This window comes from Solanum lycopersicum, chromosome 8 (assembly GCF_036512215.1).
Source record: "Solanum lycopersicum chromosome 8, SLM_r2.1".
Taxonomy (NCBI): Eukaryota; Viridiplantae; Streptophyta; class Magnoliopsida; order Solanales; family Solanaceae; genus Solanum; species Solanum lycopersicum.
In genome coordinates this window covers 25,169,717-25,192,186 of record NC_090807.1, presented here as the reverse complement: position 1 = coordinate 25,192,186, position 22,470 = coordinate 25,169,717, and the positions used below count along the sequence as shown (strand labels likewise).

General features: G+C 38.8%; 1 protein-coding gene across 1 annotated transcript; it reads right to left on the bottom strand.

Annotated features, from left to right (window-relative positions):
* Window positions 1-1,214: 1,214 nt before the first annotated feature.
* On the bottom strand, window positions 1,215-2,039 carry LOC138337869 (uncharacterized). Its single transcript, XM_069288306.1, has one exon. The coding sequence runs from the start codon at window positions 2,037-2,039 to the stop codon at window positions 1,215-1,217; it is 825 nt and encodes a 274-aa protein (XP_069144407.1).
* Window positions 2,040-22,470: the final 20,431 nt, after the last annotated feature.

The following is a 22,470-nucleotide window of genomic DNA, read 5'->3' as shown; positions in this document are numbered from 1 at the left end:
GAACTTACTGAAAAGTTCATGCTGATCATTTGTCATTATAGGCCCAGTAGTCAGACGTGGAAATATGCCTATGTCCAATGGAACATCCATGCGGGGAGCCATAGTAGCCGCATGTTGTACTTCTGAAACCGGAGGTGTTGGCGCAGAAAACACTGGAGGTGCCTGACCTTGATCAGATAACCCGCTAAAATAAGCCAGAACCTGATTGATCATCTCTGGGGTAGGTTGGGTTGGCATTTCCTCATTTTGCACTTGTTCAGTTTCCCCATCCTCCCCTTCTATTATTACTTCCTCAGTCGGTGGAGGAGTCACTGCCCTAGTTTCAGATGGGCTAGGCATTCGTCCTCTTCCCCTAGAGGACGTCCTCCCACGATCTCTTCCACGGCCCCTCGCCGCTGTTCTTCCTCGAGCCACAGCCCCAGTGGCTGGCTCAGTTGTTTCTTGTCTGGCCGGTGTTGGTGTTGACGTAGTCGTTACTCTAGTTTTAACCATCTCCGAAAGAGAGTGAAGATGGTCAGATACCAATTGGACTCAAATCTAAAACCCATTAGTAGAAAATGCTACCATTACTAGAAAGAAAGAAAGGAAAAAAACTATAAGTATTAGGTTGCCTCAAAACAAGCGCCTGATTTAACGTCGCGGCACAGCTGAGGACACTTGATTACTCAGCCTTCATCAAGATGGTATGCCTCTATCATTTCATTCACCGATGCACTACGCCCAAAGTAGAGTTTTATTCGTTCTCTATTCACCATAAACTGAACTCCCTCCTTGGTTTTTAACTGAACTGCTCCATTAGGGGATACTTGGGTGATCAAGTAAGGGCCAGTCCGTGTGGCCTTGAGCTTGCCCGGAAGACAAGGCAACCCATATTTATCTAAAAGTACCAAATCCCCAACCATAAACTCTTGTTTTGCACTTTTTTCTTCATTCTCGTTCTTCATCTTTTCTTTGTGGGATATGGCTGATACCAATTGGAGTTCACCACTCTACCTCATGGTCCTACAAACGTTGAAGGTCGCTTCTTCTTTGTTTAACCGAAATTTCATCTGCCCCTTTTCCATATCAACTACGGCTCTACCTGTAGCAAGGAATGACCTCCCAATAATAATAGGCACTTCAAAATCGACTTCATAATCAAGAAAAACAAAATCCGCCGAATATATGAATGACTCCACTTTTATTAGCATATCATGAAGTATCCCTATAGGCCTTTACACTGTTCGATCAGCCATCAATAGCCGCATCGCAGTGGATTTTGGGTCAACCAAACCCAACTTCTTGTAAATCGAGAGGGGCATGAGATTTATGCTTGCCCCCAGATCACATAATGCTTTTGCAAAATATAATGACCTGACTGTACAAGGAATAGTGAACGCACCCGGATCTTCTTTCTTTTGTACAAGAGATCTTGTAGCAATAGCACTGCAATGCTGCAGTCTATCATAATCCTCGAAAGTGACCGACCTTTTCTTTGTAACCAGATCTTTCATAAACATGGCATAACCGAGCATTTGTTCAAAAGCTTCTACCAGAGGGACATTGATAGAATGTTGCTTCAGCATTGTAATAAAACGCCAATATTTACCATCCTTGGTCTTTTGCACTAATCTCTGATGGAAGGGTGGTGGTGGTCTAGGCATGAGAATTACCTTCATAGGGACTTCCACATCTTTTCCAGTGCTCTCTTCTACTTCACCACTACCCCTTACCACCTTATCATCATCCTTTCTCATTTTTTCCTGATTAGACGGCATAGGTGGGTCAATGGTTTGCTTGCCACCACGAGTGGTTATTGCTATACAATGTGCATCATTTTTCTGATTTTGGACGGTGTTATTAGGAAGAGTGCCCGGTTGCCGTGTGTTCACAATCACAGATAATTGGGCCATTTGCAACTCGATTTGCTTAATCGATATTGCTTGTGTATCGACTTTTTGCACAATACCTGTTAAATCACACCTTAACTCTTTAATGTGCTCATCACTAGCATCAAACCTCCTCATCATTTTGTGCAACATATCCTCAAATCGTGCCATAATATCTCCACCATCCCTAAGAGTAACTTCATGATTTTAGGAGGGACATAGGTCCCATTCCTATCATTTCTGTTACAGTAGTTACCCATGTTGAAGTTGTTGTCGCAGTTGTAGTTTCCATCTCGAACAAAATGACCCTCACGGTTGTAGTTACCATAGATCCGACCTTGGTTCCCTTCACCTTGGCTCCAATTATCATGATTTGAGCCTTGGGTGCTTGGTCAGAAACCCCCCGTCTTCTCATTTACTACATAGGTGTCCTCCACATAATAGCATTCATCATTAGGTGGCGGTGGTTTCGGAAAAAAGTTGACTGCATTTATCTTTTCTGCACCCCACTGACATGTTTTAGTACCAATCCAAGCTCAGTTCTCATCTGAGACATTTCTTTACGAATCTCATCTGTGGCTGGGTTGTGAGTGGACTGCACTGTGAAGGTGTTTCTCCCGATATCTGACTTCCTAGTACTCCAAGCTTTATTATTCCGGGAGATTTTCTCTAATTTTTCGGCAATGTCAGCATAAGGACATTACCCATAAGATCCACCTTCTATAGTGTCCAACACCGCTTTATTATTATCATCATGTCCACGATAGAAGTATTCCTTTAGTGACTCATCATCTGTACGGTGATTTGGAACACTTATCAAGAATGAGGTGAATCTATCCCAAGAACTACTAACTAACTCTCCTAGTAGTGCCACAAAGTTGTTCACTCTGTCTTTGTGGTTTAGTTTCTTGGAGACCGGATAGTAGCGTGCTAAGAAAACATCCCTTAGTTGGTTCGAAGTGAAAATTCAGTTGTACGGGAGCTCAGTGAACCATATAGCAGCCTCTCCCGTCAGTGTGAGAGGAAACACTCTGAGCCGTATTACATCTAAATCCAAATCAGGCCTCCCTACACAACTTTTACACACTGCCCTTACCTTAGCTATATGGGCATGTGGATCCTAAGAAGGTAGCCCTGAAAACAAACCTCTGGCAGTGAGCATTTGCATTAGGCTACTAGTTACCACAACGGTGTGTCCTGTGGGTAGAGGAGGCAACACAAGTGGCCCATCGATGTCTGCTATGTTATCATAGCCTCTATAGTATGCTTGAGGCCGTGGAACGGGATTTTGTCCCCTCTGTTGGTGTTCCCCCGAAGCATCGGGTAACAACTGATCATGAACATCAATAGGAGCTGGGATGTTCTGGTTTGGATCATCATCATTTATTCCCAGGTTTCGATTAATGTTGTGTAATGTACGCTCTAATTCGTGATCGTAGGGAAACAAGGGTTCTCTTTCTCTCTGTGCATTTGGCATACAAGGAGGTTGGTTCTGCACAAATCAAGAACAATAAAACAAAGTAAAATCAAGAAAATATCAACTATACTATAGTAATAAGTTCAATTTAATCTAAAAGATATAATCCTCGGTAGCGGCGCCAAAATTTGATACGCTGAAACTTACTTCTCAAATAAGAAGTAAAAATGGTCGTGTCAAGTAAATAACCCAACTAGTGGGGTTGGGATCGTTCCCACGAGGAAAATAGCTTAGACTTAACTTTAACCTATTTTTAGTATTGTTCGGTGAATTACTTCCTTGGAAAGCAAAAACAATAAAAGGGGGGTTTCTATTTCTAAATGAATAAAAATAACTAACGAAATTGAAAGAGACACTTAACAGCTTTGAATGTTTGAGTTTAATCAATTGATCGAAGTAACTAGGGTTTACGTGTTCCCCACAGGTTCATAACTTGATAATTCTAACCATAACAATTCTTTCCTAGTATCTTGCATGCAAAGTAATAAGTTATGTATTTCTAAATCCTTGGTCCGACATCTAGAAAATTTCACTCCGTACCTTGGTCCGGCTACGTGTGTTGCTATCCTAACCCTTATCTTTACCTCATATTAAGCATCGTATTTGATATTTGACTAAGTTATTACCTCGTACCAATCAATACTAGCCTATTAGATAGTATACACTAAATCTATGTTGATAATACTTTTCCTACTATCTACCACCTTGGTCCAGCAAGTAGCTTTAAGGCGATTTATAACATTAGCCATCTGTTTAAAAGACTTCTAAGCGAAAGAATTAATAATACATGCAAGACACTATTATAGAATTGTTATTTTAGTTAGGATTTACCTCATTATTTGCCTATGGTTCACACAACCCTAGTTATGGAGTTTTTTAACTCATAACTCATAATAAAAAAATTCAAATATATTATATAAGAATTCATGTTCTTACTGTCATGACCCAAATCGAGCCGCGAGTGGCACCCACACTTATCCCACTATGTGAGTGAAGAAACCAATCTAAACTCCACCATTTCAAGCATAATGAACAGAATACAATGCGGAAGACTTAAAACTCATTAACAAAATCAATCAAACAACTTATAAAATTTATAAATCATTAACCCAAAATAATGGAAGTCATCATCACAAGAACATCTATCCTCAAATTATTAATTCTAAGAGTATCTAGAAAGCTAGAAAAAATAAAAAGTTAGTCCATGCCGGAACTTCAAGGCATCAAGACATGAAGAAGAAGTTCCAGTCCAAGCTAGAAGCGTTAGCTCACCCTCAAATATGGTGTAATGAAGACTGGCTAGAGTTGCGGTTGAGTTGAAGACGACGGTACGTTTGCTACACTCAACAAATAACAAAGAAAACAATTACAAGTAGTGGTCAGTGCAAAACACGAGTACTGAGTATATATCATCGGCTAACTCAAAATAGAAAACAATATATATAAGATAATATCATAAAATCTACTACAATACTCTACATGCGGTATTTACAATTACCGTAACCCTTGGTCACAACACCAAACACATCAATGAGGACTCACGCCTCCCCATCATACTCATTTGGGAATTAGGTTCATTAAATTGAGTATATTAACATTTTTCAAGATTCGTTATCTTTATTTCTCTCGTGTCGGTACGTGACACTCCACTCCATATACTATCCTGGTGTCGGAACGTGACACTCCAATCCTCATCATACTATTCTGGTGTCGGAACGTGACACCCGATCTATATTCTATCCTTGTGCCGGAACATGGCACTCTGATCCATATACTATCCTGGTACCGGAACATGGCACCCAATCCATATACTATCCTGGTGTTGGAATGTGACACTCCGATCCTCATATACTATCCTGCTACCGGAACGTGGCACCCGATCCATATATTATCCTGGTGTCAGAACGTGACACTCCGATCTTCATATACTATCCTGGTACAGAAACGTGGCACCCGATCCCCTAATCTCACTACTTTCGTTCATCAAGCCTTCTTTTATACCAAGGCATCATCATTAACAAAGTAGATTAGGGTTTTCAAGATTTAAGATTCAATAGCTTCATCATGCTTATGTTATCACAATTATATAATCACATTCATACAAGCATACAATTAAGCATATAGAAGGGTTTACAACACTACCCAATACATATCATTCGCTATTAAGAAGTTACTACGAATAGCATAAAAACCATAACCTACCTCCACCGAAGATTCGTGATCAAGCACGCAAACTCCCCAAAGCGTTGTTTCCCTCTTTGTTCCTCTCTCTCTCGATCGTTTCTCCCTCTCTTGTTCTTTCTATTTTTCTTATTCCAACCATCTTTCTTTTACCTTAATTAGCATATAATTAAGTATAAAAGATGATAAATTAACCCATTAATTAATTCAAGGTTATCTCCTTTAACCCTCTAGTACTTAAATTATTAACATTAACCCACTAGATTTATAATTATAGCAGGAATAGTCCAAAATGCCCCTTAAAACATTTAACAAAAATCTGACCCTGCCTGGGATTACACAGTCTGTGACGTGCCATCGTGCCTACGACGGTATGTCCTGCTGAGTCGTCACAGAGTTCAGAGACTGATATTTACTGAAGGGCCTATGACGGTCCGTCACGCCTGTGACGGTCCGTCCTGCCATTCCGTCACGCTTGTGACGGTCCGTCCTGCCATTCCGTCATGAAGTTTAGGGAGTCGATTTCAGTACCCAAATTTCATAAATCTAAGTGTTTTGGAATGAGACCCCTCGACGATCCGTCGTGCCCATGACGGTCTGTCGTGGGATCCGTCGTCTCAACCAGTTTTTCCAAAAATAAAATCAGCTGCTCAAAATGACTAAAAAGTTCGATACAATAGATACCAAATTACCCATCTTCCATCCTCGAACGATCACAAGAAAAGAAACAAGGGCAAAAAGGAGTACCTGAATCTGTAAATAGATGTGGGTATCATTCTTGTATATCAGCCTCTTTCTCCAAAGTGGATTCTTCAACTGGTCGATTCTTCCATTGAACCTTGATGGATGCAATCTCTCTTGACCTCAACCTGCGGACTTCTCTATCTAGAATAGCAACAGGCTCGTCCTCAGAAGACAAATTCTCATCAAGCAGATTTGAATCCCAACGAGTGATGTAGTTTCCATCCCCATGGTATCTTTTCAACATAGACACATGAAATAGTGGGTGCACTCCGGACAGTCCTGGGGGCAAGGCTAATTCATAAGCTACCTTCCCCACGCACTTCAGAACATCAAATGGACCAATATACCTTGGGCTTAGCTTACCTCGTTTACCAAACCGCATCACGCTTTTCATGGGCAAAACCTTCAGCAAGACTTGCTCACCCTCCATAAACTCCAAGTACCTAACCTTTCGATCTGCATATTCTTTTTTTCTATTTTAAGCCGCTAAAATCTTTTCTTGAATGCATTTCACTTTATGTAACGATTCTCTCAGAAGATCAGTACCCCACAGTCTAACTTCAAATGCATCAAACCACCCAATGCGAGACCTACATCTTCTCCCATACAGTGCCTCAAATGGGGCCATATCAATACTTGAGTGATAGATATTGTTGTATGAGAACTTTGCTAAGGGTAAGAAGTTATCCCAATGACCTCCAAATTCTATCACATATGCACGAAGAATATCCTCCAACACTTGGATTGTTCGCTCAGACTGACCATCGGTCTAAGGGTGAAATGTAGTACTATGGTCCAACCTAGTCCCTAATTTAGCATGCAATGTTCTCCAAAACATAGAAGTAAACTGTGTACCTCTATCCGATATGATTGAAAGTGGAACTCCATGCAATCGCACAATTTCTGAGATGTAGAGTCTGGCTAACTTCTCTGCATTGTAGGTCACCTTGACCGGGATAAAGTGATCAGACTTAGTTAATCTGTCCACAATTACCCAAATAATGTAAAACTTCCCCAGTGTCTTTGGAAGACCAACCACGAAGTCTATTGCAATTCTCTCCGACTTCCATTAAGGATTGGGCATTCTCTGAAGTGTTCCTCCGAGCCTCTGGTGTTCATACTTTACTTGCTAACAACAAAATCAACAATGTCATGGTTCATTCTACTCCACCAAAAGTGTTTCTTTAGGTCACGGTACATCTTGGTAGAACCAGGATGTATAGAATATCCGGAACTATGAGCCTCTGTAAGAATTGTGTGGATCAAATCATCAACACGAGGCACACATACCCTTCCCTTAATTCTCAAAACATCTTCCTCGTCCATTATTGCTTCTTTAGCCTATCCTCGCAACACCATATCCCGAATTCGGTTTAGTTTCTCATCATCAAACTGTTTTCCCTTGATCTTGTCAAGAAAAGAAGAACTCGCCTCCACACTTGCCAAAAATCCTCCCTTCTCATTTACTTCTAACCTCATAAAGTCGTTAGCCAGAGTCTGAACCTCTCTAGCCAATGGGCGTCTAGAATCTTGTAAGTGGGCTAGACTTCCCATGCTCCCTGCCTTTCTACTTAAAGAACCTGCCACAACATTAGCGTTTCCCGGATGAAAGAAGATAGTGATATCGTAGTCCTTTAGTAATTCCATCCATCTCCTCTGTCTCGAGTTCAAATCCTTCTATGTAAAAACATACTGTAGGCTACGGTGATCCGTATAGACTTGACACTTAACCCATATAGATAGTGCCTCCATTGCTTTAATGCAAATACTACCGCGGGCAACTCCAAATAATGGGTCGGGTAATTGCGTTCGTGCATCTTTAATTGCCTTAAAGCATAAGCGATTACATTTTTCTCTTGCATTAGCACTGCACCCAAACCCGAATAAGATGCATCACAATAAACAATAAAGTTCTTACCTTCCACTGGCAAGGTGAGAATGGGTGCAGTAATTCACAAAGTCTTGAGTTTCTGAAAGCTTTCTTTGCACTCGTCCGACCAGAAAAATGGAACATTCTGCTTAGTCAAGCTTGTCAATTGGGAAGCAATAGAAGAGAACCCCTTGATAAATCGGCGGTAGTAGCTAGCTAAACCAACAAAGCTCCTTACTTTTGACAAATTAGTAGGTCTTACCCAATTCCTCACTGTTTCAATCTTAGATGGATCCACCATCACTCCATTCTTAAAAACTACGTGCCCCAAGAAGGACACTGAATCTAGCCAAAACTCATACTTAGAGAATTTTGCATAAAGCTTTCTCTCCCTCAACATTTCCAACACAAGTCTCAAGTGCTCCTCATGTTCTTTCTTGCTCTTTGAGTATACCAGTATATCATCAATGAATACGATGACAAAGAGATCTAGGTATAGCTTGAAAATCCCGTTCATCAAACTCATGAAAGTAGCAGGGGCATATGTAAGCCCAAAAGACATTACTAAGAACTCGTAATGCCCCTACCTAGTCTGAAAAGCAGTCTTGGGCACATCCGTTGCCCGTATTTTCAATAGGTGATAACCAAATCTCAAATCGATTTTTGAGAAGGTACAAGCACATTGTAACTGATCGAACAAATCATCAATGCGAGAAAGAGGATACTTGTTCTTAACAATTACTTTATTCAGTTGTCTGTAGTCAATGCACATTTGAAAACTTCCATCCGTCTTCTTCACAAAAAAAACCGGAGCACCACAAGGAGATGCACTTGTTCTAATGAAGCCTTTGCTTAACAAATCTTGAAGTTGGGCCTTTACATCTCTTAACAAAGCGGGAGCCATTCTATAAGGTGGTATAGAAATGGGGCGAGTACCCGGTTCAAGATCGATGCAGAAGTCAATATCTCTATCCGGTGGCATACCAGGAAGGTCTGCAGGAAACACATCTAAAAACTCGCGGACTATTGAAACCGACTCAATTGAAGGTACTTGGGTAGTATCATCTTTGAGATGTGCCAAGAACGCTAAACAAGCCCTACTAACCATTTTCTTAGCACGAAGAAAGGAGATGCTACGAACCGTATTGGAAGTGTAGTCACCCTCCCACACCAACGGATCTGTCCGAGGCTTGGCTAACGTCACAGTTTTAGCATTACAATCCAAGATTGCAAAATTTGGAGAAAACCAAGTCATACCCAGAATTACATTGAATTAAACCATTTCTAAGATAACCAAGTCTACATTAGTATTGCTCCCCACAAACGTTACAAGACAAGACCTATACACCTTTTCAACTATCACAGACTCACCCACCGGAGTAGAAACACGAATAGGCATGTCAAGCCATTCACAATGTAAATTAAGACCAGTAGCAAATGAAGAAGATACATATGAAAATGTGGATCCAGGAACAAATAATACGGAAGCCATGCAATCGCAAACCAAGAGATTACCTGTGATGACAGCATCCGATGTCTCCGCTTCAGATCTCCTAGGGAAAGCATAACAATGAGCCCTATCACCTGTCTGCCCGTTGCCTCTACAATGTCGTGCCGTAGTGGCTCTAGTTTTCCCGTCACCCCAGCCGTTTTGGTGACCACCATTACCTCGGCCACCACGTCCTCCCGAATAACGGCCTCTTCCATGACCACCTCTACCTCTGATCATTGGGGGTCTGTAACTCTGTTTTGGACAGTACCTCTTAATATGTCCAGTCTCCCCACATCCATAACACTCTTTGGATTCAATCATCGGCCTCTGTGAGGATGACGAAGTCTGGGGATAACCTCCAAATTCAGAGAAATGTTGACCGGTCTGTGATGGACCCCTAACTACAGTCTGGAGTGAAGACTGAATAGGTCGGATTGAGTATCCTCCTGAACCCTGTCCTTTGGAGTAGGAACCATTAAACTCACCTCCCTTACGAAACCTTTTTGATGTCGGTGCCGTGGTGAAGTCATCTGGCTTCACTCCCTCTACCTCTATCACGAAGTCTACCACTTCCTGAAAAGATTTCACTGTAGCCGCTACCTGTAAGGCTGAAATCCAAAACTCTGACCTCAACCCCTTCACAAGATGGTGAATCCACTCTTGTGGACTGAAGCAAAGCTGGGTGGCATATCTGGATAATGCACGAAACCTAGCCTCATAAGCAGTAACCGACATCCTGCCTTGCTTTAGGCTTAGAAACTCATCTCTCCTCCTATCCCTCAAGGTACGGGGTATATACTTCTCCATAAAAAAACTAGAGAATGATGCCCAAGATATAGGTGGGTCCTCTATTGGTTGACACTCGACATGTGACCGCCACCACATTTTGGCGTTCCCTTGAAACTTATAGGTCACAAACTCAACACCAAATCGTTCTACTATACCGATCTTCTGCAGTAGCTCATGACAATCAACAAGAAAATTATAGGCATCCTTAGATTCAGCACCCTTGAAGACTGGAGGTTTCAATTTAAGGAACTTAACTGAAAAGTTCATGCTGATCACTAGTCTTTATAGGCCCTGTAGTTAATCGAGGAAACGTGCCTATTTCCAATGAGTCATCCATGCGGGGAGCCACAATAGTTGCATGTTGTACCTCCGGAACCTGAGGTACTGGTGCAGAAAACATTGGAGGTGTCTGACCCTGATTAGTTAACCCGCTAAGATAAGTAAGTACCTGATTGATCATCTCTGGGGTAGGTTGGGGTGGTAGTTCCTCATTCTGCACCTGCTCATTTTCCCCTTCCTCACCTTCTCTTACTACTTCCTTAGTCGTTGGAGGAGTCACCTCCCTAGTACCAGATGGGCTAGATGCTTCTCCTCTTCCTCTAGAGGACATCCTCTACCACGGCCTCTTGTCACTGCTCCTCTTTGAGCTACAGTCTCAGTGGCTAGCTTAGACGCCTCTTGTCTTGCCAGTGCTGGTGTTGGCGCGGTTGTTGCTCTAGTTCTAACCATCTGCGAAATAGAGTGAAGATGGTGAGATACCAATTTGTATCACCTAGATACCAATTGGATCCAAGTAATAGCATGAAAGAAAGAAAGAATGGGATTTTCCTAAAGTCCTATAGCCTCCCAAAGAAAAGTAAAGGCGTCCCCCTGCCGTTCCTTAAGACTCTACTAGACTCGTTCTTGTGTGATGAGACCAACGAACCTAATGCTCTGATACAAGGTTTGTCACGACCCAAATCGAGCCGGGAGTGGCACCCACACTTATCCTACTATGTGAGTGAACCAACCAATCTAAACCCCACCATTTCAAGCATAACAAAAAGAATACAATGCGGAAGACATAAAACTCATTAATGAAATCAATCAAACAACTTCTAAAATTTATAAATCATTAACCCCAAAATCTGGAAGTCATCATCATAAGAACATCTATCCTCAAATTACTAATTCTAAGAGTATCGAGAAAGCTACAATAAATAAAAAGCTAGTCCATGCCGGAAGTTCAAGGCATCAACACATGAAGAAGAAGATCTAGTCCAAGCTAGAAGCGTTAGCTCACCATGAAATCCGGTGTAATGAAGACTGGCTAGAGTTGCGGTTGAGTTGAAGACGATGGTACGTTTGCTACACACCACAAATAACAAAGAAAAAAATTACAACTAGGGGTCAGTACAAAACACGAGTACTGAGTAGATATCATCGGCCAACTCAAAATAGAAAAAAGTATATTTAAGATAATATCATAAAATCAACTACAATACTCAACATGCGGCATTTACAATTACCTTAACCCTTGGTCATAACAACAAGCACATCAATGAGGACTCACGCCTCCCTATCATACTTATTTGGGAATTAGGTTCATTAAATTGAGTATATTAACATCTTTCAAGATTCATTATCTTTATTTCTCTCGTGTCGATACGTGACACTCCGCTCCATAACTATCCTGGTGTTGAAATGTGACACTCTGATCCTCATCATACTAACCTGGTGTCGGAACGTGACACTCGATCCATATTCTATCCTAGTGTCGGAACGTGGCACTCCGATCCATATACTATCCTGGTACCGGAACGTGGCACCCGATCCATATACTATCCTGGTGTCGGAACGTGACACTCCGATCCTCATATACTATCCTGGTACCGGAACTTGGCACCCAATCCATATACTATCCTTGTGTCCGAACGTGATACTCCGATCCTCATATACTATCCTGGTACCTGAATGTGGCACCCGATATCCTAATCTAACTACTTTCGTTCATCAAGCCTTCTTTTTTACCAAGGCATCATCATTAACAAAGTATATTAGGGTTTTCAAGATTTAGGATTCAATAGCTTCATCATGCTTATGTTATCACAATTATATAATCACATTCATGCAAGCATACAATTAAGCATATAGAAGGGTTTACAACACTACCCAATACATATCATTCGCTATTAAGAGTTTACTACGAATAGCATAAAAACCATAACCTACCTCCACCGAAGATTCGTGATCAAGCGAGCAAATTCCCCAAAGCGTTGTTTCCCTCTTAGTTCCTCTGTATCTCGATCGTTTCTCCCTCTCTTGTTCTTTCTATTTTTCTTATTCCAACCCTCTTCGTTTTACCCTAATTAGCATATAATTAAGTATAAAAGATGATAAATTAACCCATTAATTAATTCAAGGTTCTGTCCTTTAACCTCCAGTAGTTAAATTATTAACATTAACCCACTAGATTTATAATTATAGCAGGAATAGTCCAAAACGCCCCTTAAAACATTTTAACCGAAATAGGACCCAGCCTGGGATTACGCAGTCTGTGACGGGCCTTCGTGCCTGCGACGGTCCGTCCTGCTTAGTCGTCACAGAGTTCAGAGACTGAAATTTACTGAAGGGCCTTTGACGGTCCGTCACTCCTGTGACGGTCCGTCCTGCCATTACATCACGAAGTTAAGAGAGTCGATTTCAGTACCCAAATTTAAGAAATCTAAGTGTTTTGGAACGAGATCCCCACCACGGTCCGTCGTGCCCATGATGGTCTGTCGTGCCCATGACGGTCCGTCGTGGGATCCGTCGTCTCAGCCAGTTTTTCTAGAAATAAAATCTGCTGCTCAAAACGACTAAACAGGTCGTTACACTTACATCAATGAGAAAGAGTAAAATCCGAAAGTTTGCTTGGTTAATCATCAATAATCCCTTGCAAGAATCTCAAAGTAATCAAGAATCTCATAAAAAGTCTAATGATAATCAAAAGTCTAACAATACAGTGTCTAACAATACGGAGTCTAACCTCAAAAACAAGTTTTTTCGAACTATTTATAGAAAATAAAAACCTAATCAAACAAGGACTCTATTTGCTGGAAATCTGTCAAAATGCGGCTTGGTCGACAGTCCTCGCGACAGATCGTCGTGGTCATGACGGACCGTCATGGACTCCATCGTCCCATACTTATGCATTTTCTTCTGCTGCTCTCTTCATTACCCTCGACAACAAGTATGACGGACCATCAAAGGCACAACGGTCCGTCGAGGGTCTTCGTTTCAAAACACTTAAAACTCTTGAAATATGGGTACTGGGACTACTTCTCTGAACTTTATGATGAACCTGCAGGACGGACCGTCATACACTCGACGGACCATTATGGACTCCGTAACCCTACACTTGGTCAGACTTCCCCATCTTCCTTCAGCAGCTGCACTACGCTGCCACCTACGGACCGTTACAACCACGACGGACCGTCACAAGCTCTTTAGGCGGTCTCTTCTGCATTTCTTCGCTCAAAATCTCCGCATTCATCTTTGGATAGATTTCCTGTAAATAAAGAGAAACTTATTTAAAAATTAGCACAAAAAGGCTTTTGGAAACACTAAACTTAAGGTAAACGTATTAATAATACCGTGTAACCACAGTATATGAGTGGAACAACACAAAAACATGTTTAAACTACAATAAAAAGGATCTACGCACATACAACTCTTAGAAAAATTCATTGAAAGCAACTTTAATCAACGATACATCAAGAGGTGGGTCAGACACATTATGTTCTAGTTTTGGCTAGAATTAGTATTATGCTCTCACATGTTGAAAAGATTTAGAGTCCTCCCCCAATGTTCTCAGGTATATTTACGATATGTTCTAAAGTTTTTTATTCATTGATAGATCTTGTAGCTATATCTTCATATAATGATCTTTTTAGTGATGGTAAGTTTGACATGAAATTAGTTGTTACCACAACCCGTTGAGGTGTCTACTCGATTTGTGACACTATTTTAGCTAATCGTGCATGTTGAGATTGTACAATATTAAGTAATGATTGTAAAAAATCCTCTAATTTAGTTGAATTTATTATTCTATACTTCGATGTCATCAAGGGTATGTATTGGTTTGAAACTTGCTATGTTAATATTGATTGTCATACATAGATATTACGATTCTATTTAAAAGTGAGCCAGCCCTTGAATTGAAAGATAATGGAGCCACATCCCACGTTAAGTTTATTTCATACCTTAGGGATTGAAAGTCATTGCAAAAGGTAGAATATACCACATGGTTGATGTGACAGACATTGATAAGGAGCCAACAACTTTTTAGTTAATTCTTACTGTGAATGAATTTCTGATGATATTCACGATTGATCATGCAGGCGTTCCCCCAAAAATTGAAATTTCTTATGCTATAGTATGGTACCTAAAACGATAAGATCATTAAAGGAAAACATAAAGGACGTTCCTCGATAAAGGCTTTATCAGAAAAAGTACATCCTGATGGGGTGCTCAAGTGCTCTTTATTTAAAAGAAAGATGTCTCCTTATGAATGTGTTTTGAATATAGACCACTAAATAAAGTCACCATTTAGAATAAATATCATCATTAAGGGGTTGATGATACATTCAACTAGTTACATGGTGCAAAATACTTTTCGAAGGACAATTTTTTGTATGGTTACCATCAACTGTGAGTCAAGGAAGTAATTTTTAATTACTTGTCATGTACTTCGGGCTTCAAAAATCCCTAACATTCTTATCGATTTTATAAAAAGGGTCATTAAGCCATTATTGGAGGAATTTTTAATTAATTTTAATATTGACATTATGATATACTCATGGTCAAAAGTTGAGCATGTTGAACACTTGCAAGCTATATTGAAAACACTCTAAGATTGCAGGTTATATGCTAAATTCTCTAAATGAGATTTTTGTCTAGGTTCAATAGTTTTTCTTATTCATGTTATTAGTAGTAATGGAATTAAGGTTTATGGACAAAAGATTGAAGTAGTGGTAACTTGATCAAGGACCTTGAATGAAATATAGGTTTGCAACTATTTAGGCTTTGTAGGGTATTACCAAAGGTTTGTGGAAAGATTCTGTTTTAGGGTAGTACCAAAGGATTGTAGAAGGATTCTTTTCTATATCTGCACCACTGAAAAAATGGAAACATAAGGAAAATCAGTTTTAATGGATATAGGCATACAAATAGAGCTTTAAGGAACTAAAAAAGGTCCTACTAAAATACCTATGCTAACTATTCCAGATGAAAATAAGAGTATGTTATCTATTACAATCCCTCGAGAATTGTACTAGGTTTTATTCTTCGGCATCATGTTAAGGTTATCATATACGCCTTTAAACCGTTGCATTTTCAAGAGCAAAATTATCCTACTCATGATGTTGAGGTTTCCTTCGTTGTCTTTTTCTTAAAAATTTGGTCAAATTATAAATACGGAGTTCATATTGATATATTCACCTACCATGAGGGCCTTTAGTATTTTTTTTAAGTAGCGGGAGTTGAAAAAACAACAAAGGAGTTGATTAGAACTTTTAAATGACTATGATATTGGCATTTCATATCATCTCGAAAAAGCTAATCTTGTTACGCTCGGTCAGAAGTCCATGGGTAGTCTAATTCATGTTAAAGCTAATAAGGATGAAATTATGAAATATCTATTTGAAATATATAGTTAGCAGGAACACTTGGAAAATGCAAATGCATGATATATGAAAATTACTTCTCCAAGTATAAGAAGTCTTTGTCAAATAATGATCCCAAATTGTATGTTAGGATGGATCACACAATGAATATGGTTGACCCTTAAACTTAACTAACGATTATCTCTTTTTGGTTAAACTATTTACGAGAAAAGTAAATAGGAGGTTTTTGTATATAAAACGACATGTTGTTTGTTTGAATAATTAAGAAACAAATGAACAATATTCACACTTTAAAATATTAATATAAGATTGAAACTAGGGTGTATGTGTTTCCAAAATATCTTAACACAATATTTCTAATAATTTCTATTCTATCCTAGTGTTTGACATGCAAAGCTGATAAGTAAGGTGTCCCTAATTGATTGGTAATCCAACTAGGAACTTTTACCACATAACTTTGTAAGTCAACGGGTGTCTTCTTTACTGACCCTGATCTTTACTCAAGAAATTTTCATTGTGTCAATCTTGTTGTGTATTCACCCTCAGATGAACTTATTAAAGACAGACTGTTAGATAGCAACAAATCCTTAACTAAATCTCCATTATTTAATCCTTTTCTCATTGATAACCCCCTTGGTAAGGGCAAGTAGGAACGAGGCGAATTATAAAATTGCACACCACTAGAAAGACTTTAAATAAAATGATTAACAATACATTCACAACCACTATGCAACAATTACATAGTTATTGGTCATATGTTGTTATTACTCATGGTTCCCGCAACCCTAGTTGTGAATTTAGCTACTCATGATTCAGAATTCACAATTATATAAAGGTTAAAATAAATCATGAACTTATAATTATAAATAGATCAAAATCAAAATCTTTAATTGAAATTTAATGTGCTAATTGCAAAAACAAACGTTATCAATTAAATTCCTAAAAGTTCGCAAATTATTCCAAAATACAAAAAAATAGTCTCCAATAGGGTCTAACCCCTTAAAAGAGAAATAACAAGTCATATTTCTAGTATTTAAATTCTATGCCAACTAGGAAACGAAAATAAAGAAAATAGGGTCAGACAGAGTTTTTGATCGCCGACATGACCTACGAACCAAGGATCAATCTATGGTGTGCAGTTATCCTCTGTGGTTTGAGTACATCAAAAATATTTTAGGAATTTCAAAAAAGGATTGACCTACGGTCTATGAATTTGATTACAGTTTATTCTATCCCTATGTGGTTCAGGTAATGGAAATCCACTTTCTGATAAAAAACAACGATCATGTAGGATGATCAATCCTTAATTCTATGGGGAATCGTTCGGCTCTAGATTCCACACTTGATTATACTTGTTTGAACTCACATCCCTGATTCATCACTTATGTAAAATCATTGGACATACGATTCGTGGCTTGGCTCCGTCGACTTATTCTTCTACAACTTTAGTTCGTTTTCTTCTCAACGTCCTCCGAACCAATTTCCTGCATAGATTACATAAAAATATTATATCTAATAAAAGAAATAACCAAAAAAAATTAAAAACATGTCAAATGCCTAAAAAACACCATAAACTCAAGGTATATAAAGACCCTCAACTAAAACATATTTGTTTTCAAGCAACACACTAAACGACGCACATGTACAAGCAAACATACAGACTCAAGCAATCACCTGGATTATAAATAAATTACATCTATTAGTACAAATATTTTCATTTAGACACAACAGGATAATTCATGAGGATCAAAACATGACATTGACAGACTAATAGATATCACCACATACACATTAAACAATCACTAAGGTAACAATTCCCAACAATATAAGTAGTTCCCTAACTTTAAAGAAATGCTTTGTGACACAAAAACTATGATATTAAGCTTGAGGATTCCTTCAACATTCAGGATCAGAAGTGACTTCCAATACCATTAGTGCTAAATAACATAGGCTTTCCCATATTTCACTTCACACACTCTTTAAACTAGTTACTAGGATCACTACTACAAAAAATAATATTACACCCTTTTATTTTAGTTTACATTTTCATAGCCTCCCTCAACTTATATATTTTAAATGGGTTGAGGAGTAATATCTTATATCTGACAAAGGCCATGACTAAGGTAACTTTTGAAATAGCCACCCCCAACTTAATATTCTGGCCTAACTTAAGGTTCACATGTTTAAGGACAAGGAAAAAACAATGTGTAAGGGAAGGTGAGTTAGGTGTTTTAAAATAAGTGGTATTCATTAGGATCAAACATTAGATCAAAGAGAGCATTTATTTCTTTTGGTTTGATCCTTTATGGCTTATCTGAACTTTTGTGAACAAGGGACTATGATCATTTCGAAATTTCTAGCATATATTATGTTAGTAGGACAAACAAGGCAAGTTCTACATTGACACATACTGCATAAACATAGTTTACTCACGCACTCATGGTACGTTGTTTCATTATTGATTATTGAAGCACCTTGTTCACGTCCAGCTTAAGACATTCTATTATATCAGCTCCTATCATGTCACACACAAATCCAACACATTAAACTCATTAAGCCTATTGATGCTGCACATTTCAAAATTTTCTGAAAGGTATCTATTTCATGCTCTTACACCATCATGCTTTCATTATTTTTATCTACTTCTACACATACAATCCTACAAATATCAGTTCAACATAAAAGTAAAATAATTACTTGGGAAAATAAACACATGTAAGAAAACCCTAATAAAGGTTATAAGTTGGGTTACTCACACTACACCCTATTACACATGTCCTATTTACCCCATCCTCTATATAAAGATGGTGTAATTTTCCTCACTACACCAAAAAAAATGAAAAATAAAGCATATGGTGAAGCTAGCTTATGGCGTATATAAACAGAAGACCCCTCAAGACATGTTGTGTCAGATTATACATAATACATTGGATCAACCATAGTAAAACCATTAGTAGCACCCTCGTCAAAAGTGGGAACACCCTCAATAGGTCTACTCAAACTAGAAGGGTCAACATAAACATCAAGAGTGTGTTGCACACACAATTCCTCATCTATAAAAGACTACCTCTGGGCTACATCCAACTGTACAGTCTCTTTTCAATCTCAACAGGGTATAGAAGAGCATAACCAGCAAAACTAAGCCTAGACAACTCAATCTTGAATGTTGTAAGGTGAATGGTCGGTGCAAGCATTCCAAGAATCTCAATTTAAATTCCATCTAGCCATATTTGGATCGCCTAAATCTTGTTGTCCATCTTCCGCTCCATACGATGCTCAGACTACTCCGATGTGTACATCTAGGGCTTATGCTGCACAGAGGTAGCTATTTGAGTGTCCAACTTCTCTACTTGGGGCTGAAGAACCAAAGTGGATCTTGAGGGGCATGTGGTTTGGGACGAGCTTACCACTATACTTGTTAGTGGAAAGGGGAGCTTATGCATCCGTGATAGTGATACGTTTGAATGTATCATTAGATTCTTTTGTCGTAAGGTAATAGACCTCTTACACTAAGTCATCACCCAGAGGAGGAACGATAACTACTGTACTCCACCCAGGGGAAGCGAGGCTTATTTCATCGTATAGGATCCCAACATCCACTGTCTTGGTCACCTCAATAAATATATTAGAGTGCCATATTGGAAGAGTAAAGTGTTTGCATAAATAGAATATCATGCATGGGAAGGGTATGGTTATTCCTTTTGAAGGACCCTCTCATGAATCTCAGTAATTATAATTTGGGAAAAGTTAAACCTCTAGTCATGCCTGTAGTGTAACAAGGACCATCGCCCGATCCTAGGTAAGAACATTGTCCACCTGTTTGGTGGACAGTCTCATACGGATGATGGAAATTTTGGCCCCTAAATTCAGATTTTGTCATTTTGATCAACACCAGTATATCTCCATCCTCATTAATAAATTGGTCCAACAAGAAATGTAGCAACTTCCTATCCTTGGAGTCTTAGAAAGCTTAACCCTGAACTATTCCAATTTTGTAGTTATACTATGATGTATTAATAGGCAGAGTGTGTTGGACCTTGAATGAAATGGCATGTGTTTGTCTCAAAATGGAAAATGAGAGCCCCCACACCATGATGGTTAAGAGGGGTTTTTGATCCAAAGTATTGGGGCGTAGTGGCAAATAATTTGTGACAGTGGAACCACATGAGGCATCGAACACGTGCAACATCTCCTCGCTTTATCTACCTAGATTTTCTGTCACCAACTCAAACTTTTACTACTGAAGTAGATCATGGATGGATAGCATCATATGTAGGCTCTATGTCAAAGCCCGGGTTCCTCAGTAATCAGATGGGCTACATTTTAGTCCTTATTTAGGCTATTCCTATAAATATATATGGTAATGCCCCTAAACACACCAACTATTCGTATAAGGGGTGCTGTGAGCTGGATCTCTCTCATGTAGGGTTGTTACTAAGCAACCTATGTGCTATCGGAATCAGATGAAAAAATGAAAATGGTGTTGGAACCAAAGCCGAAATGCAATGCTTCTGCAGGTGAAACCCTCTCCTATGACTGGTGGCGGTGACCTTTACCTTTTTACTTGAAGATATAACCTGCATAGCCCTGTTCCTCATAGTCCAAGGGGATCTGAGGGAGCCTCTGGTGGTATCCGGAACATTCTCATCCCTACTAGACTCATCAAGCGAATGTCGAGAAGGAGAAAAACTTAGAATTTCTTTTCATGGCGTACTCAGATAATTTTTTAGGTGCCATGGTACCTATAGAAGCTTAGTTCGTATTTATATAAGGAAAAAGTAACCAAGGAAAAAAATTCGAACACCATTTAGACTTAGATAAAAAATTTAAAAAGTTCTAGGCAGTAGGTATTGTTTGTGAGTAATGTGTGAGTACCTATGGAGTGTCAATCAAAAGATGGACCAAGGATTCCCTCCATAAATTAGGGAGTCAAATTTTATGTTTCAGATGGGGAACCACAAATGTGAAGAATGGTCCATTGGTCGAACAACGGACCAAAGTCCACACCATGGTTAAGCACTTAGCCAAATTTTATGTGCAGTTGATTTACGGTCTACGAACCACGGTCCACGACTATTTTGAGTCTACAAATGCATTTCAACATATTATGGGATAGTCCATCCTTCTACAGTTTCAATCATTCAAATTTAATATTAAATTATACAAGTTTTGAAAATCCTATGTTAACATACACACTTAGACATCAAATCAACTTTATTAGTTAAAATTTTGAAACACTTTAAAATACCATTGTTCCAAGGGTTGTTTTAGCACTAGTTCAAACAAAATTATCATGCAAATTCCTAACCAAGTTCAAGTAAAACATTGTTGCTTTCAACTTAATCAATGAAAAAAAATTTAATGTTTTGATGAAATCGATTACCTTATAAGCAAAAAATTGTGGAGTGTGTTGGTTTTGACTTCCCTCTTTAGTAAGATTTCGCACGGACTTCTTGATTCTGACCAAATCAACTTGATAACGAACCTAAACTAGAATAAGTTTTTGTTTAATAAGAGAAGTTGGAAAAAATATGCAAATGGGGAAAATGTATTTTGGGAGAGATATGGGGGAAATGGGAGTAACAATTGAAGGGGAAGATTATATAGATGAAATTGAGGGATTTTGAGGTTTATTTTTAGTTCTAAGAATAATTTTAAATTGTTGGGGGGTGGGAATGGGGGCTTAATTTTAATGATGGAGGTTTTTATTTTAGTACTGGTCCATGTAAGGTCGTCTCTAACCCTTGGACACACAAAACCCCGTTAAAGGTCCGTCAATGTGTTTAGCCATTCGCTCTTAAATTTTATGAAAATTTGATACATACTTAGGATCCATGGATGCCTATCAAGATATGTAGATTTACAAAAAACTATTAATTAGACCCCTAGATCACCACATCAACCTAATTTCTACTAATTTCTCTTTCTTCCCTCCATACGCGCCAAACATTAAGATTTCCTCTTAACATTTTCTTGACACTTTTTAGACATGGACCGTATTCTATCTTTAACTCTCCAGCACGTGAACAAATTGATAAACACACACACACACACACGCAGAGATATATATATATATATATATATATATATATATAAACTAAAAATTTATGAAAAAAACCTATATTGTTGCATAAACTCCGGTAGTTAGCTAGATTATACATCTTGAGTTGCCTCTCAAGCTGTACTTGATTTAACGTTGCAACACGATGTAGACACCTTGATTACTTAGAATTTATGAACACCCACTCATTTATCACCTCAAGGACACTCATAGAATTCCCAAGGTAGATCCTTATTCTTTGACTGTTCACATTGAACTTCGTTCCTTCCTTGTCTAGATTACATCCGCTCTATATAGAAATACTTGCGTTATTATGAATCTTCTAGTCCACTAAGACTTGATT